General features: G+C 36.7%; 1 protein-coding gene across 5 annotated transcripts in view; it reads left to right on the top strand.

Moving 5' to 3' along the window:
• The window catches only part of LOC121318094 (UPF0606 protein KIAA1549-like), a 56,625-nt gene that overhangs the window by 12,705 nt on the left and 24,688 nt on the right, over positions 1-19,232 (top strand). For all 5 annotated transcript variants that reach the window (XM_041254372.1, XM_041254369.1, XM_041254371.1 and 2 more), the window contains exons 2-3: positions 14,988-17,219; positions 17,465-17,553. In XM_041254372.1, the coding sequence (XP_041110306.1) occupies positions 14,988-17,219; positions 17,465-17,553 (2,321 nt within the window). The remainder of the gene's footprint in view (positions 1-14,987; positions 17,220-17,464; positions 17,554-19,232) is intronic.

Raw genomic sequence — 19,232 nt, 5'->3', positions numbered from 1 at the left:
TATATATTGCGAATAACATTTAAATACAGTTTTGAAAAACAAAAAAGGAGAAATAAAATACTAGAAGTATATTTCAGTGAGAATGAATAACACATAATGAGGTTCACCTTTGTTAGTAGCACCATTTCTTAGGTACCAATAACTTAAACTGTCCTATAAGTTAGGAACAAGAACCTGTATGCCCCTAATCTGTAACAACAAGGCTTTCTGTGGACAGCCGTGAAGACAGATTTGGATAATCCAAACTTTATTTTTAAATAAAAAATTTGAAAAAATTTTTTTTTTATATATCATATCCTGTTGGGGAAAAAAATAGTGGGCGTCTAAAATGAAATCATTTTGAAGTCTGTATGAAAGCAGAATCGTGATCCTACTTCTCCCCTGGTTCTGTACATGTGTATATAGTTGAATGTGTTTGTTAAAATACTTCCACACACGCACAGACATTTCCCAACCAGAGTTTTAAAGGGTAAATTATGTAACTAAAGGAGGTGCTCATGTTACACTGTATCTGTTATGCACTGATCAGAATAATTTGTGCTATAATGTTTTGGTATAAGGTTGCTACTGTGGAATTTTTATAGTTCTGTTGTCAGAGTCGATTATTTGCGATTGAACGTTGTGATTGAATATTGTGATTGAATATTGCGATTGAATATTGTGATTGAATATTATGATTGAATATTGCGATTGAATATTGCGATTGAATATTGTGATTGAATGCACAGATTTTTTAATGGAAAACACTTCAACTGCACAGCTTATGTTGTCTGCAAGCTTCTCGAAAGACTCTCCCCACATATGAACAACCTGTTGTAAATAAACTGCGTCTGCTCTGTATGAAATTGTATCTGTTGTAGGTATCAGTGAAGTCATTTATAATTCATGCCTTGAGGGGATGAAGAGACAAATTGCTGTGCATAATATATGGAAAACCGCAGAGTGCTCTTTGACTGTCATTGAACCAATTGAATTGTGAAAGTAAATATTTCAATAAATTAGGTAAATCGAGTGAGCGGGTTTTGGGGTCCAATTTAGATATTTTAATATATACTTTAGTGTCATTGTGTGTATATATATATATATATATATATATATATATATATATATATATATATATATATATATATATATAGGTTTAATTTATATAGGTTTAATAGGTTTATATATAATATACAGGTTTAATTTAAAAGCAGAGTTGTTTGATGCCAATAATTATTCTTTGAGGATATGCAGTCAATAAACCCAAAATGGATCCCACTTCTGGTGTCTAATGACAGCTGGAAATAATCACACCAATTTCAAGTCTTTGATCTTGAAAAACATTATTTCATCATTACTTGTAGGCTGTACACCAGTAAGGAACCGATAAAGCACTTTATTGAGAGGGTCGGGGGTTTTAAAGAAACTTTAAAAGTTGGAGAGCATGGTCGCAGAACGTATATTAAATTAATAATCCCTTCCTCAGACAAAAGATACACAACCCAAGTGTTTCATTGCTTTAATTGGTATATTGCAAGGCAAAAATTGCAACAGAGGTTACTAACCCTTCCTCCAAGTAAGTTACCAAGTGTCTAAAAACAGGCCCTTAATGGTGTGTCCTATTGAATAATTGTGTTTAAGATTATTGAGTTTTTAATGCATTTTCAATTTTCACAGTTGAGTTAGTTAAGTGGTTACCTGATGGTCATTTTACAAATTTTAAGCCCCACTTACTCAATGTAAAAAAACGATGCTTTTTCAAAGTAACCCCGAGTGTGTTAAACGAGGCTGCCATCATTATTAATGAACAGCTTCCACCCTCACAATCATAAAAGCCTTTGAGTACTTGGAGCCAAGTGGTGCCAATTTAATTGAGGTGAAGTAATGGTTGAGCTCAGCTGGTGCACTTTTGAGAGGACGAACTGTGAATGTATTTATCCTGATTTGAAAAACAGGTGGAGGGTGATTGGAGGGAAATAGAATGACCTCATATTGTGCTGTGATAGCCAGGCTTGTAAAATAAAAAATAAAAGATGAACGGAGCTCCACATCTTTCTAAAGGGCTTTTTTGTTTTTTTAAGATAAACAAAAGGACTCCCTTTGTTGATTTAATTTAACCCTTTGCTTTTCTGCATTTTAATTCAGTCAGCCACATGGAGCAGTAGGTTTCCAGTTGGCTTGCACGCTATATGGAGGTGCACGGTCACACTGCTCAAGACATCTGTGTGCAATTCAGGGCTATACTCCTGTTTGTGTCTATCATTGTACAGTCTCTGATTCTGATTCTGATTAGACACTTGTTTGAAATGCAGTATATTGAATAAACAGAGCACACTATCTCCCTAATCCAAACCCCCGGTAGTAACACCCTAAATGCTGGACCCCACTATCATGATAAAATGCTGATAAAATGTATGAAAAACATAAAGGTATCATGAGACAAAGCATTTTTGAGTGGTCCAGATTATAACCAGTAATCAAATCAATGATTTGGTCATCAATTTAGCACATTTTAGTGCTTGCCAACCCACGCAAGTGGTCTTCCACTCAATGATTTTGCACTAAGGGGCAATGTTAAAGGCAACTATAATAGCAGAATGGTACCGCATTGGTATTTTTAAAATATTTTCATGTGCAATGGAATCTAAATGGAAAAACCATTACAATACAATCAGGGCCATATTTCAAATCCTACCATATCTTTTGTATTGCCTTAGCTAGGTAATGAGGTGTGCTGATAAATATGCTGGGGTGTCATGATGGTAATGTATAAATCCTGGGTGTTCCTGTATTACAAAAAAATAGAATTTTTCCTTAATGTTCTTTCGGTCCAGTTGCTAATATTTTGAAAAACAAGAGCATCTTTTCAAATCACTCTGCATTCATCCTTGGACAGGTAGCAGGGAAACAAAGTATCCACTTTGTGTTGAGCTTGATTGAGAGTGTATCAGTTCCATGCTTCAAGGCTTCCTTTGTCAAATAGAAAAGCAACATGATACATGCTGGATATTTTGCCCAAATATAACCCCTTGTGCTTGTGAGAAGGCACAACTATGAATAGCTCCAGAATGAATAGCTACATTTCCTTTCACCATAGCAATTCCAGCATGGTTTTTCAGTTCACCAACAACTCATTTTATTAAATGTTGAAACACAAATAACAAAGCCAACTGCTTTTAAATCGTAATTTAGATGTTTGTGCTGTGCATCCTAGACTCTTGTGCACGATCATACAGTCAAGTGCAGTTTGTGATTACATTGTACAATATGACAGTGTGTTACGCAAGGCTCAAAGCTTTTGATGTTACCAGAAATATCATTTCCCAGATCGTCTGTTGTTAGAGCTATAGCACACAATCAGTTTTGCTTGCAGCTTAAATTCTTCCAAGATTCTAAACTCCAGCAGTCAAAAGTTCACGAGACAAAATGAGTATTTGGTCTCAGTTGTTTTTTTTTTTTTTTTTTTTTTTTTTGGTGCTTTGTTGTACAGTAAATGGTTTGTCAAGAGGCCTCCAATGTACTCCTAATTTCCAGTAACTGCCTGTAAGAGGCATGTGGAATAATTATGTTGCGTCCGGTTTTCACCAGGTATTGACATGAATGCACTTCATTATGTGTGGTTGTTGCAGTTGCTGTTTCCGTTAGCCTTACAAATTGATGGATGGAATTGATTTTGAATTTAAGAAAGGATATGTTGTCAGACTGGGAAATGACTGTCACCCTGTCTAGTTCGTTTGTAGCTCCATAGTTGCACCGCATTCATTCAAGTGGGTTAACATGAAGAAATATGTCAAGTTGGTGAATCTTTCTAGCGTTCTAAAGTTACCGTACTGAATGTTACATGTTTAGTTTTGCTGATCCTTTTGAAACTGTCGTTTTATAAAACCGTCTTTGTATTTTGGTCTAAGCTTTATATGTTGCAAATGTTGGCAAAAAAATCACCTAATTTAACTTCCCATGAGACAGTCTAGTTTGATACTGTTACACGATGTTGGCACAGCCCAAAATAACAGCAGACTGTACAACAAAAAACTCTCAGTAATGTAAGTAAATCTGTATGTAATCTTTCTCAAAAGGCACAAACCGCAGGTGATTTGTTTTTCTTGTTTCTTGTGATTTACTAAACCAGTGTGATTAAACGTTTATCACAAGTTTTACATTTGTATCAAACTGGTGAGGAATGATGCTACTAAAAATACTTGTTTAAACTGCATTAGTTACTTGGCTCAAGGAGGCTGGACAGTCATATGTTTTTATAACCAGGTCAATGTAATGGAAATGCACGTACAGTACAGATTTTATATAATGGATTACAAAGCAGATGGTACAACACTGTAACATTTTTGTAGTTTACTGCATTAATTGTACCACTGCAACTCCCTTCTTGCTGTTTATTCAAGATATCTCGGGTGGTTGTTTGCCAGGTAACAACAAAGGAACCTGCACAAATTGAAGATATTCAGTGCCACTGTGGCAGATACTGTAATGCAGAGAGATGTTACTGGACACTTAATCAATTCCCATTCCTTTTCAAATATATCTGAGCGAGAAGAAGTCTATTCTCTTCAAAGAGCTGTGAAAAATTAACGTACACAGCATTTTCTTTTTGAATGCGATTCAAGTAACAATGGTTATTTTATTTGTAAGGTGATACAGAAAATAGGTGGACCTAGACTTACAGTACAAGCTTTTATATTATGCAATATTAAAAGGATTGATCAGAGAACATTAACAATGTGTTTCTAGAGATACTGTAACTACAGCGTTATGCAACAGAAAGTGTTTAATCTGCATCTTTCTCAAAACATTTGTCAACTTAAAGTCTCATCATTTAGCAACATATATCTGGTACATTGTATTGCATTTCTTCAACAGTGATTTGTTCCATTCTAGTTTAAAGTCCCAAAGCGCAAATGTAGAATAAGATCATTCTAAAGCAATAGGGTTCCCAAGTAAACACAAGTAAGCTGAAAATTAACAGATCAGTTTGTATTTTTTTTCAAGTATCGTTTGTATGTATAAGTTATCCAGTGGTGGTCCTGCTTGTGCTGTGAATTAATTGCAGTATGACACTTTGATTGTAATTTGTCTTAACAAAAATGCAGCACTAAGATTTTTTAAAAGCATGTTTGTGTTCCTCAATAGTTACCTTAGTAACTGGAACTGGAAAAAAGTCAATGTTCTTTCTTTTTAATGTGTTGACGATGTTAAACTTTTCGTTTGGCACCCACAATCCTTAAAAACGCAAAACAAATGTTTTTTTGTTTGGGGCCTGTTCATTTGCCTCTCACGCTTTAAGGAAAAAGATCAAAGATAAATTTTAGATCGTAAAAAGACATTGAAATTGTCCTCAGAGTCTCTTGTTGTTGTCGCTTGTTATGTTTCTGTTTTTTCTAAGAAATCTCTCCTTTGAAAAAACAATGATATCAGCAGTCTCCAATGAATTAAAAGTACTCTGATTAAATATATCCCAGAGCCTTCACTGTATCAAGAGGCCTGTCTGTCTGTCTCTGATGTTGTTCTATTTTTAAACATGATCTTTGAGATAATAGCACATTGCGTTAATAGCATATTTCAGTGTTGATCAGTGTTGAACTTAGCATAAGGAAACCCATGTTGCAGAAACACATTTGGCTCCAAGTTGTTGAAACTCTGTAACTGGTTTGCTATGCAGTCTTAATCAGACCTGCTCTCGTTTGATTAAGGTTTTTTCTTGCAGCTTCCTGTCTGTGTCTATTTTGTGTCTGACTAACATTTCCATTCACTAATTTTTATGCAAGAGCTGATAAACTTGATTTTTTTGGTGTAAAGTATTATTTCCGCATGCTTGGGCCAAATTTAATGTGAAAATCTGTAGAATAAAGGCCTGTGCTTATATTGTACCTAATATACTGTAACTATTGTGTCTTATTTAAAGGACTGCATGTTTAGTTCAATATGTGAGTTTGACCAGGAGCTGTTGAAATATAACATTTTATTTGCAAGAATGCTTTCAAGAGGCAACAATACTTCCCAATTAGCCATTGGGAGAATGGTACCGCAGTGGCAACAGACATATTTTAACATAACAAAGTTATGATATGAACCAACATGGTACTGCTAAGGATTCTTTAGGTCAATACACTGGTATTATAATTATATTCATAGTGGTATTTTACGAAACAGTCTGTAAATAGAACACTTGTTGTAGTTGAGTGTGTTTAAACTAAAGTCAACTAACTATGATCTATTTTTTATTTCCATAAATGGTAAATCTCAACTACCATTTTTTTTTTTCATTTAAGAAAAACATATAGTCGTGTGATGCTCTCTGTTTCCAGGGCTTGCTGGATTACAAGTATATTATTTAGTCATCCTCTGATTATTAGATGTACTTTAGTATTTGTACAGGATGCCAGCTTCAGTCACGCAATTGCAGCAACCTAAATAAAAGCATCTGTGGAAGCAGAGACTGGGTTATTAATATCCAAGTTGTTTTCTATTGTAGAATTTGGATATTAGAAGACAGAAAGTTGTTTGGTGGGCTCCCCAGGAAATGATATCATTACGAGGGCTGTAATTGGTGTCTCCCTGCAGACGCTATTGCATGCTTTACATCTGTTACTCAGAAACATTAGTAATCTGACCTTGATAAACAAAGATGGAGCATTTTATAATAAAAAGAAAAACTTGTTAACGTTACACTCCTAGGGAAATTTATTTGAACCATTTCCAGTAGATTCCACAGGAATAGTAAAATCATCTGGGAAATAATACCAAAATATTTGTTATCAATTACATAACAATTAAGCTATATAGCACGACAGGGTGTGTGTCGTTGTGGGATATCGCCAATCCTCTGTGCATTGTGAGGCTCGAGGCGAAGCAATGTGTCTTTCAGCCAAGCTGAGAAGTGGTGATATTCCACAGCAGCACACACCCTGGAGTGACATATTGTGATTATACTGTGATTTGAAACTAAAATAAAAACTAGCAGAAAAATCCTTAAAGAGAACCATGCCAGCTGCCTGAGATATTGCCATGGCTGTGACATCACATAGTCCCCTGCAAATGAAAAGGACGAAGATCCTTGTCATTGCATTTAATTATTTTCAAGGGGTTGTAACTTGAAAGTTCTTTTGGTGATCGTGTGTTTCAAATGAGGAGCTAATGTACTGTATTGTATGCTGTATGGTACCAAGTTTTTACATAATGTTGCACAGTAAAATGCTATGCATATGATTTGTTTTGTGTTTCAGATTGATTCCCAAAGTGTTATAGTTTTATTATCTGAGTTGTGAAAATGAACGTGCTGTCATGATATACAGTACAATTTCACTATGCATTTAATAGTCAGGGAGATTGATTATGCTTATATTGTAGCTTCTGGAACCTTAGGAAACCCTACACAATGAAAATAACGCAGCTCATGTGCTCATAAAAAAAGAGCAATTTGTTTTTTGTATATATTCAGCTGATCCTATTTAAAGTGTCACTAAAAAAAAAAAAACATTACTGAAATTAAAAACAGAATCCTTTTTTTACTATTTATCTTATTGTTTCTGGATCAACATATAGAGTAAGTAGTGGGGTTCTGAAAAATATAGCGTCATATGTCCCCGCGTGCTGATACAATTGTTTTAATAACTTTTTACACTTATAACTAAAGTCTGTTTCAAAGCAGTTTTCAAAATGGCCGCTCTAGTGCACTGCGGTTTGAGATCTGTCCTATAAATCACTGCAGGAAAAAAAAAAAACCATAACAACAAGTGCTCTGGTTTTTCTGTTTCATACCACATTATAAATCGTTATTGCTGTGTTAGCTTTTTGACTGTGAGGGCAAAAATCCTTCACTATCATTGCACTAGAGTTGACATTTTGAAAACTGCTTTGAAACAGACTTTAAAGGTATAAAAGTTTAAAAAGTTGTCAGGAAGTTACCAATGAAAAGAAAAATTGTAGATGTTATTTAGACAGTTGTAGCAACATGTGGGGACGTGGAACTCCAAGATTTTCGGAACCCCACTGCTTACTATTTAAACACCATCTGCAGAACATTTAATCCCCTGGGTGTCTTTGGGAACTTCCTCGTCTACTCTGCCCTGTTCAGCTAACACAGATCAATTTTTATCAGAGCTGCCTCTTCTTTGAAGGAATCGATGATGTCAATGGGAAAATAGAGTAGTGCTGTAGAAATCCAAGGTATGGCAGATGTGCACCTTTTTGTCAAGTGCAGAAAGTTTTCACATTTGAGTGGGAAAAGCCAAATCTCTTTTATTCTCTAGGAAATTCAGCATGCAAAAGAAATACTATATACAAATGTGTAAGCAACTACTCCTAACCATAATGTAACTGCTCCTTCCTGCAGATATGAACTTCCCTGCTGATTTGTACACAAAGATGATATATTCTTCTCAGAACATTTTCCTTTACTTATTTTTTTTTAATTTATTTATGGATTTTTTGAGGAGGCTTGTATCACAGACAAAGATACAAATTAGAACACCCCAGTACCTCTATCCCAGTCAGTGGTATCCTCTGGATAATACTGCAGTGGTTCTGGCTCTGTACTTGTCCCGCAGTGAATATTGAAAGACCCCATAGATCATCATTGTGCATGTTGTTAGAGCCCCTGATCAGTAGAGTGCCGAAAGCTCCCAACTTCAAAAGCTATAATTTTACCAAACAGTGCAGAAAGCTACAGCTGCTAAGCAGTGTCGGCTCTCTATTATGTGAATTCTGGGACCTCTTTAATGAGAGGAGCGCCACAGAGCAACACTAAAGTTGTATTGTATTCCTGCTGTTTTAAATGTAAATATAGAACACCAGCTCATTAGTGTATATTGCACTGTTATAAAAAATACAACCATTAGCATAATTAACAGACTTAATAAAGCCAGAAAAAATACAGAATGGAGTTACTAACAGTCCTCAACAGAGTAGTTCATATTAAATTATAGAATGTTTTAAGTTGGCTCTTCTGTACAGAAACAGTCATTCATTTTGAGTTGGCACCCTTGGTTGTATACCTCAAGTTTTCCATGGTGCAGTAATACATCAGTCTTGTGTTTATAATGAGGGCCTCTGTTTAACATACACCTACTGTACTTTATGCATTGATATGCAATTAATTACATTAGTCTCCCACTGTTTACTCACACCAGAAAGTGACTAAAAAAAATAAGGATCTGAGTTCATCGGTTAAAACTTAAAATCTGAAACCTTAACAATAATGCAGTTAAGCCAAAGGCGAGTTAGGAAATACATTAGATGGGAAAGACTTGGCTGTGATTAACATGAAAAGGAACTGCAAACAATAGCTGAGCTGGGTATCGGAGGCCAACATTTTACAGAAAATACTTTAGGGGATCAAACATTAATCAGAGTAACACAATTAATACTGTACTGGATGCAATATGTAAACCACATTCACATCAGTGTTCTTAGGTTTGGTGCAATCAGTGATATCCTTAGATCAGACAGACAAGAAGATGATTCAGTGTAATGCAGACCCAGGCTATCTTCACTCAGCGACTGAGGTGAACTGAGAGATTAAGCCTCTCACACTCCCAGGGCATGTAGCCAGGCAGCATGTCATTAAAAGCTGTGGCCTCTATCGTTTATTTTTCAGTTTCTCCATGAATCAGCCATTGTTAATAGAAAGTCTATTTTACTGTTATCATACCCATGTATTCCCTCAGCTGTAACTTGATATTGACTTTTGTCGGTAAGCGATTACTCCACTCTGCCTGCACAATAGGGGACTTGGAGCGCATTAAGACAAAGCCTTGCTTACACATCTACTGTATTCAATTAATTTGATCAGTGCATGAGTGCAACTATACAAAATAAACTATCTGTGTAGAATGAATGTTAGAAACCATGTGCCATGCAGTGCACGTCTCAGTCAGGAACTCCAATATTCAGTCATGCTCCTTTCTCAAGTAGAGACAGGTAGTTGTGCTGATTTGGGTGTTGGGTTTGTGATATGAACTAGTGCCCACAAGAGGCAAATGAAATAACCCACTGCACCATCAATGACATCAGGAAGATTGGGGAGCTTCTACTAACAGCAACAAAACAAACAGAGACACTTTTACATTGCTGAAAGCTTTGTCCGAACGACACATGCTGGAAGGCATTTCAAATCAACAAGTAACATCTTTTAAGCTAATGTATGACAAGGGAAGAATTAATTAACCTTGACAGTTAACAGAATTAATCAGTGCAGATGGTTCACAGTGAGGATGAGCTAGATGCTAGATGAGCTGGACAGATTAGCAGCGGCTCCCTTGTCATCTGTGTATCAGGGACACATCAACCATAATGTATGAATTATATAGTACACCAGTCTCGGTGGCTCGTTTTTTTTTGTTTTTTTTTACTGCACTACCCCTATAGAAATCATACAGGTTGTTCCATTCTAGTTGAATATTTGTGCTGTCTATCTGCACAAGTATTATGACTGCTTTAGCTTTTTTTTTTTTTTAAATACAGTGTGAAACTACTTGAATTGAAATCATAGAGCAAACTGAGTTTTAGAGGGGTTGTTTAAAATGATTAAATTTGGGTAATCCATCCAGGTGTATGAAAAGCTTCCTTTTGTATACTGTAGCCTCACTGCTGTGTAAGATTGGATCCTTATAAGCCAACAATGGACTAGCAAATATCATAAGCAACCCCCTGTTTCACAGAAACATGACCTCCATTGATTCCTTTTATACAAGTATGTTGCTTACAAGGAAGGTAGTGTGAGATACATAATCGTGTGTGATAGACTGTATGCTTCACGTAATGTAACTTTGCTTTTTCAGTTGAGTATCCAAGCTGCATCAAATCTTATTTAAATTGTTAAACATAACTAGAATTAAGCTTTTATAACTTGATGTCCCGGCTAGTGGTCTGGCCTTCTTATATTTATTCTGTCAACCTAGATGCTCATATGCTTCCGGATCATTGACACAGGTTCAATTTTAATAGTTTAAACACACTAAAACCAACAACCAACATAAATTTGCTGTTTTCCCATGCTTTTCCTATACTTAAGCATTTACCATAGTTTTTGATCTACAAGAAATGAGAATAGGAACTGTCATAGTTCATAGCTGGATAGTCATCTGGTATATAAACCCCAGTTTAGCCACTCAGTTTTAACGTGTAGGGAAAAAGGCACTTGAATTTTATATTAAAGGAACACAGTATCCTAAACAAGCATGACCAGTTGAAAACCAGCAAAGGGAGTTTATTCCAGTTAAGATTCATTGCTGGAGTTTCCTACAGGGAATGCTACTGTAATGTATTGAACTGAATGTCATGGTCTTGGAAATCTTTTGGCCTATTTGGCTGCAGTGTAAATATATGCTGTAGAGTATGAACTATGTTAGAATATACCAGCCAGGCAACTGAAGATGAAAGTGAATCCTGTCTGTGTCTGGCAGTGTCTGGCTCAGGGGACCTACTAAGCAGGAGGATTAGTGATCATTGTTTTGAATGCAAATGCCCAGGGGCTAGTGATAGGAATGGGACAATAGCTTATCATTCAAGCATGTGTAATAGTTTAAGCTAACCTTTGTTGTAGATGCAGGCAGCACTTCACCGGTCATTAAGGGGTGTGAGCGACAGACTGGAAGTAGTGTTGTGAGATACCAATGTACAGTATCTGCTTGTTTCATTGTTAAAGTTGAGCTTGTGAAAAAGGTCTGTGATTAGAGTTACTAGTTCAGAGGATGGGTCGTGAAACACAGCTCATTGGAGTTGCATTTTCAGGCACAGAAGTAGGGCTGTGATCCTGATCACTTAGAAACACTGTAAAACATGTTACTTGATAGCTAGATATTTGTTAGTGTGAAAAGAGTTATACTGTTATAAATTCACATCACTGTCATAACCTTTCACATGTCCATGGCCATGTTAAAAATGTTGACATCTTATTTATTTTAAAATTCTCCTGAGATCGAAGTGCATGACGCTGTGTCTGAGTTTATTGTTAGTTCATTATCCAGTGCTAGTGCCAAAAACGTTTCGTTTATAATATAAGGCATGACGTGGAACCTTGTCATTGGCACAAGGGGCAATACCATGCATAGATGAGATATCTTTTCAGGGTCACAGCTTAACAGGACAGCGCCAACAACTGAAACGCCACACTCGCGATTAACCAGTAACTTTTGAATGTTGCCTTCTTGTTTATTTGTAACCCCATCCCAGCCCTTTCAGCTGTCTCTTTGTATAATAAAGTCTTTAAAACAAATATAGAAGCAATTGCCCCTCAGCCAAGCTGGTTGGAATACAGTTTAAATGAAGTATGCCCCCATCAATTCAGTACATTCATTTGTCATTCACTCAAGTTGTGGGGGTTGTTCTGAACTACTGAACGTACCATTAGAGCAGTAGACTGGTGCAACAATGAAGTGGATTAAGTTGGGTTGTGTATTCTGGCCCAATTTCATGTTCTCTATGTTAGGCTATATTTTTTTTTTATATTGAAGTAGTGCCAACCAAATGTTTACTGTAGTGCTACAAACGATTATATTCAGAACATTATGCAGTGCAAACCAGTTAGATTTAATTCGCCCGAATGTCAAGATATTGCCCTGACATTAGATTTTAATAAGCAAAGCGTTGCATTATTAAGTAGCTCATGAAGGATGCGATATCAAATATGTATGTCTTTAATTTTGGATTTTTGTCTTAGCCTGTCTTTCATGTGATGTCAGTAATCTCTTGGAGCACAGAGTCCCCACTGTTAGTAACCAGCATGATTAAAGGAAGCAAAAACCGTTCATATATGCTTGGTGTGCAGCTAAAATCAAATGCATCTTTTACAATTAGTGTGTTGGCAATGTTATTTATCGTCTGTGCCATGGTAATTATTGTGCAATCAAGATTCCCCTGTTCCTTATAGATTTATTTAAGCCCTGGATACACTGTCCAATGCAATCAATAGTGACGTGATTTTTCAGTCGCATCGGGCAGTGTGCTTTGTGATGATATTTAATAGGATCACCCGATCGATCGATGTTTAATATTTTGCGATGGGACTAACATAGTAATGTAAGTACTGCACATTTAATTTCTATTGTGACTTCGATTTTCTACTTTTCTGGAAGGGGGGGGGGGGGTTATAATGTTTCAGCAAATGGACACTACTTACAGTTTTTTTCCCCCGTAGAATTACTGTGTAAACGATCTGACACTAATGTAAGTGTACACAGCACTAATACCCTGTATCCTTCTGAACAAGGGATTTAGGGGAGCTCCCTAATAAAAGCTGAATCTTCAAACAATAATTGTGTGAATATAGTTATTGTTACAGCTGTGTATAATGGGATTTTAAACAGGATTCACCGCAGTCAGATACACGACGGATTACTGTAATGCAATAACTGATATCTGTTTGGTAAGGCAGTTTCGTTGGTACAGCCAGGTTTTCCCATCAGAACATGCTTCATTCTAGAAATATTTCACATTCTTTGGATTAAAAGGGTTCTGTTTGGAAACACAGTCTGCTGTGTTGAACTGCTGCGTTACCTGTGGTACAAAGAGGCAGTTTGGGTGAAATGGGTAGATGCAGTAAAACATCACATCACAGACTGTAAATCTGCATTACATTGCATACCAGTATTATAACTAATGCAGTCGTTTGAAAATGTCATGACAATATCACCCCATTGTTTTTTTAAATGCCATTTAAAAATAGCTGATATGCTATCTGCTGTGTGTGTGTGTGTGTGTTAGCACGGTTTTGTCTGTAGGGACCCCCCCATTTTATGATGATATGGCACTGTTTTTCACAGTGCAAAATAATATGCTGCAATGATGTTTCATATTTTCCTTTTAATCTCAAATGATTAATGGCCCTTAAACTGGAATGTACCATTTTCTACACAAACCATAAGAGAAAGTGGAAAACCCAGGCCCAAGTGAGAAAATAACCAGAGACATTAAGATACTTATGAAGCCTTTATTTTGGAAGCTGCTGAGAGGGTCAGGTTAATAAATCATCTGGTCTGTTTGGATTTATAGTGTACACATTTCTTTGGAATCGGCAGTTTTTATACAATGTGACGTATATAATCTCATTATATTGAAAGAAGTGTGCAGTACACAGGGAAGAATATTGGAAAATGGCTGTGAGGTTAATGTCCTATATTTTATGATATGCAAGGATATAGTAACTCTTCTTACATTATTAAATAGCTTTTTTAATTTGACCTTATTCTTTAAATTGTTTATAACTAAAAAAAAATCTTTATAAAAGCAGCTTTTCATTTACCATCAAAATATGTAGTTATAATATAGTTACCTGTACTAACAGTCACTAGTTAATACACATTTTGGGGGTGGGAGACTTGAATCACTTTGGTTGTGAGATGATTTTGCTTTGAAGTCAGTTACTGCTTTGAGAAGTGATGATGCTGTGACTACAACACATGGTACCAGGCTACAGACATTTGATTATTTTTCCATGGAGAAATTGCTGTATGGAAAGGAGTTCCTTTGGTAGATATCACTGTGTTGTCATGCAAGAGCTACCAAAAGCTATTTGTTCTGTAGAACAGTCAGATGTTATTACAGGCGTGTTCATACAGTCCTTATTTTTAGCTCCTGGTTTGACAATAACCTGCTGCACTAAGTGTTTTAGATTTTGAGCTTAAAATGTGTTTATTTATGTAGTTACCAAATATTTTACCCAGCACTGAAGGTTAATGATTTGTAAAAGATAGATGCAGATTGTTTCGTTTTTTGATTTTTGGAAACTTTAAATATTTTGAACATAGTAAGCAAGCAATATACTGGACAGGACATGTTCAAATCTCAGCTCAAAGGTACATTGTAGAACCAATGCCAGGTTGCCCTATCCAAGTACAGCACTCCAGGAAAAAGAGGTAGACAAAGATCAAATGATTTTTTTTTTGTCATGGACATGACTATATGAATTGACTCATCCTTTACTCAAATAGCAAAACCAAAAAACGACAAGCACAATAAGTCAAGTTACTAATTTTTTGCATTCTTTTTTTCAGATGAACATCTTATGGGATATAATTATTCATCATACTTGTTAGTTAAGATTCAAGAGGAAACATCTGTACCAACAGATATGCTGCACACTGCCTTAACAGCACACCCAACTGGAGCTCAAGCAAAAACAACATTACCACAGCTAGATGGTACTTTGGGAGTCCCATCTAAATTTGCAGAGGAAAACGTCAGTAATACACAAAGGACAGGCACCACTCTATTGAATCTGTCACCTTCAGTGGATTCTAGGCCATTAACTTCCACATCATCCTCTGCTTCTTTAACTTCAGTTGGTCATACCAATCAACAGAGCATGTCTGCGTTTACCAAAGGACTTACCGAATCCCCAGTTCAGTCTGTGGGATCACTTAAAAGTCCAGTGACAGCTTCAAGTGAACAACTTCATACTGCTTCTTCTAGTATTCCCAGTCATCCATTTTTAGAAATGGTTGGAGATCCAGCTATGTTAAGAACAAGTCTTCCATTACACCCTTTCTCAGATTATTATTCCAGCACTGGAGAAGCTCCAAGCAAAACACCAGGTTTAAGTGATACAATAATAGGTACTAATATACCTTATGAAGGACCAAGTAGCTTAAAACCACTGATGCTGTTTGCAAGTTTTGTGCCTTTCCTCAGACCTTACACTATTTTAGTAACTGAAGAGCTGACTCTAGTTCCAACAAAAGAATTATATTCAGCTGAGTCGATAGAGACTGATTTTGGATCCGGGGATTATCTAGAGACAATGACATTAATACGCTCAGAGGTGGATGAACTCTCACCTTTTACCAGTTTACCTGTTGACATGTATGGTGTGGAGGAATCCAGCACGGAGGTCTATGACACATCGTTCCCTTTAAGGCCTGTTCTGTCGCTGTCTTCGATGTATATTGCAACTGCGGAGTCAGCTTTGGATTTTTCAAGCAGTTATGATGCGGGCTTTAGAACCATTGATCCTACGTCTGTTTATTCCTCCCACAGCCACACTTCACTGGACTTAATAGGCCCTCCAGAATATGACATCTCTGATAACGATTCCTTATCAGACTGGAATGACGAACCCTTCCCTATAGAACCGACTGAACTTCTCCTACCTGACATGAATAGTTTGGAGTATTATTCTACTTTACTGGCCATAGAAAACGCAAGTTTATCAAAACAAAAAAACAATCGTAATTCCACAGAGCACACAGGCCACGTATCATCAGCATCGGTAAAGGTACCTGGTGTCGTACCCACAGGATTATTAGTAACAGACACTAGTCATCTGTTTACGTCATTTACCGTTGAATCAAGTGATCTGTCTTCTTTGCCTTCCCTTGAATCAAGCACATCGTTTTCAATAGCAGTTTCATCTTTTGAACCAAGTAGCAGCACTTCATTTATAAACTCCACATTAGACCCATTCAGTCCTCTAATGTCGGAGACTTCAAGCCTTAACGTATCAGAATTTGTTAACATGGAGACTTCAGGCTATGATTCATCCATGATTTCTCCACCACAGACCTCTATCTTTGACACAACACCCACATCCTCTTTGGTGGAGCCTTTGGTGGTGCAGACCCATGCAGGCGACTTACCAGCTTCTCTTTGGGACAGCTGGGTGGAATCTACTGCAGCAATGGATCATTTTGCGTCTTCCAACAAAACAGCTGTTCCTCCTGCAGCGCTGCCAACTTCAGAAGTGGAGACCACACCCAGTACAAGCAGTGCTTTCAAAGAAGAGCCCATTTTGACTTCATCGTTTTTCTCAGTTCAGCCCACCACACGGCTGCCAGATATCTTTATTAGTTCCATTTCGGATGATGTCACCCCCTTCCACACTGCCCAGTGGTTTGCCCCATCCTCAGTTGGAATCCCTATGAGCAGCCTTTCTGAGATATCCGTGTCGGCCACGTCTGTGCACATTTCTCCTTCTCCCACTGAGCTTACCTCTGTTATACCTGCCCCGTCTCCCCCACCTGTGACACCCACGACAAATCACAGCACTAACATTGAAACTAATCCAACAGAAAACATTGTGACTTCAGTAACTGATTCTACTATAGTAACCACCAGAAACACAGAATCTGCTGCAGCTACAGCAGCCATTTTCACCACAACCACAGTTACTATTTCAAACTCTACACCCATCGCTGATACCACCCCCACAGTGGAAACAACAACAACAACAACAGCCCTGCCTTACCTTTGTGACATCACCACGTCAGACTTGTATCTAGTCAGATTACGTAAGTAAAAAATCATTAAAAAATCCCCACTACATTTACAGATTATTCAATAACTACTTAACTCCACCTACACTAAGAAATCCCATACCTTCAATTGTGTCATATCAAAAGTTGTTATTTGTAGCTATTGTATTTTAAAAGTTTAAAAGGTGCTCCTTCACTCCATCAAGATGTTGCAGGATATGGCAGTGTGGTACTTCAAAAATGTACAGTATTTGGTCTCACTTTCTGTTTCAAATCTGCAGGTCTTGCCAAAGGAGCACAGCTGGAGAACACAAAAGCATATATGAAAGAGGCTCTGAGTGTTCAATTCAACCGCTCAGTTAAACTGCAGGTATGGAAAGCTGCAAGTTCTGCAAATATTTTGAAAGCAATATTTTTATTAGACAATGGAAAATAGTTCTGTGAATAAAACAATTGGAATAGTTCAGTGACTCCAATTGGAAAGGTGGGCCTTCGTCTCCAGGGTTTGGTAGCTTGGTAACATCTAAAGGTTCAGAGGGTTTGTTTCTTTTTTTCAGTGGCTGTAACAATTCCTATGCATAAACACCATACAAAGACCTACGATTAGCCTTTTTTTTTTTTTTTAGTTAACTAAAATTACATTTAAACCATAATAAAACACTCTCATAAGATCTTCAGTAGTACTGAAAGGTAGACAAATGTGTTTTCATTGTTTTTTGAAGAAAAAGCATTTGTCTACTTTACCTTTTTTTTTTTTTTAGTAATTCTGAAATTGTAGCTTGACCCTTGTTACAGATGACAGTGCCATCAATCACTGCATTGCTATTGATAGCATTGCTGGTGTTAGCACTACATTGCCACGTGCAATAGAGGTGATTGATCGACATGCTGCCTTACTGCTTGGGTCTCCCAACAAGACAAGATGTTTTATGAACAGGAAGAAACTACCTTTATTTAATTTGATGCAGTGGCTTTAGAAAAGCAAAAAAAAATCAATTGTAGGGCTTTGACTCTAAAAGAATAGAACATCATGGTTAGTGTGAGATCTGTAAGGAGCTTGTGATCTGCTTGCTTTTAAATTCTGAAACATTGCTAGTGCATATATTTGGGTTGAACTTGTAATTAGAAAATCTGTCCTGTGAAAATGGTTATGGCAGTCTGTAGATCACAAATCAAATGAGATTATAATAAGGCTGAGACTGAATCCTGTGTTCAACTAGAGCAACCAGGCTGATCCATGTCTTAATGAGCTGTGAGGAAAGGTTGAGCAACACAGAAACAGCAATGGAAATGGAAATGAAATGGAGGCAGAGTTAGGACAGGGGGTACGAGATACTGATTACAAAGAGAGCGGTGAGGCTATGGAATGAGTCACTAAGCCATGTTGTTCATTCTGAATCATTGGGATCCTTTAAGACCTGACTTGACATGGCTTTGAGTTCAACCAGCTGATAAGAAGTCAAGCAGTGCTGGCCTTGAGATATCAGTTGTTTGAGACAAGCATTATTAATAGCTATGCATTTCTTGGTAAGATTTACGAAATGTTATATATTAATTAAGGGTTATACAACAAGACAACAATATTCTACTTAAATCCTGTGTTTAAAACTAATAAAATATGACACAAACAAATGAATGCTGATAGAACCGATGACTCTGAGGATAAATCGTCAGATGTAAACAGTTTTTATATAATTTTAGGGTAAAGTGGTACTACTGCCATTAATGCAGATGTGCATTGAAATGAAAGGTGATTAAATAAAGATCTGATTGTTGCCAATTACAATTGTCCTAGTTTTGATTGTTCATCTGATTGTTCATCATCACACACATATTTCACTTCAGATTATTTTCAGCTGTCAGTAAGGGAGCTGTCTCTGGATTTTCTCATTTCAAGTACACAGCACATTGAAGGCATGTTTTGCTAATTAGGATATATTTTTCTTTATTGAAACAGATATGTTTCTTAATGTGATACTTGCAATAAAACAGGAAATAATTAAAATATATTTAACCTAGTTAAGACTAGGTCCATTTGGAAGGGAAGGG

This window comes from Polyodon spathula, chromosome 7 (genome assembly GCF_017654505.1).
Source record: "Polyodon spathula isolate WHYD16114869_AA chromosome 7, ASM1765450v1, whole genome shotgun sequence".
NCBI lineage: Eukaryota > Metazoa > Chordata > Actinopteri > Acipenseriformes > Polyodontidae > Polyodon > Polyodon spathula.
This window is presented reverse-complemented; position numbering and strand designations above follow the sequence as displayed.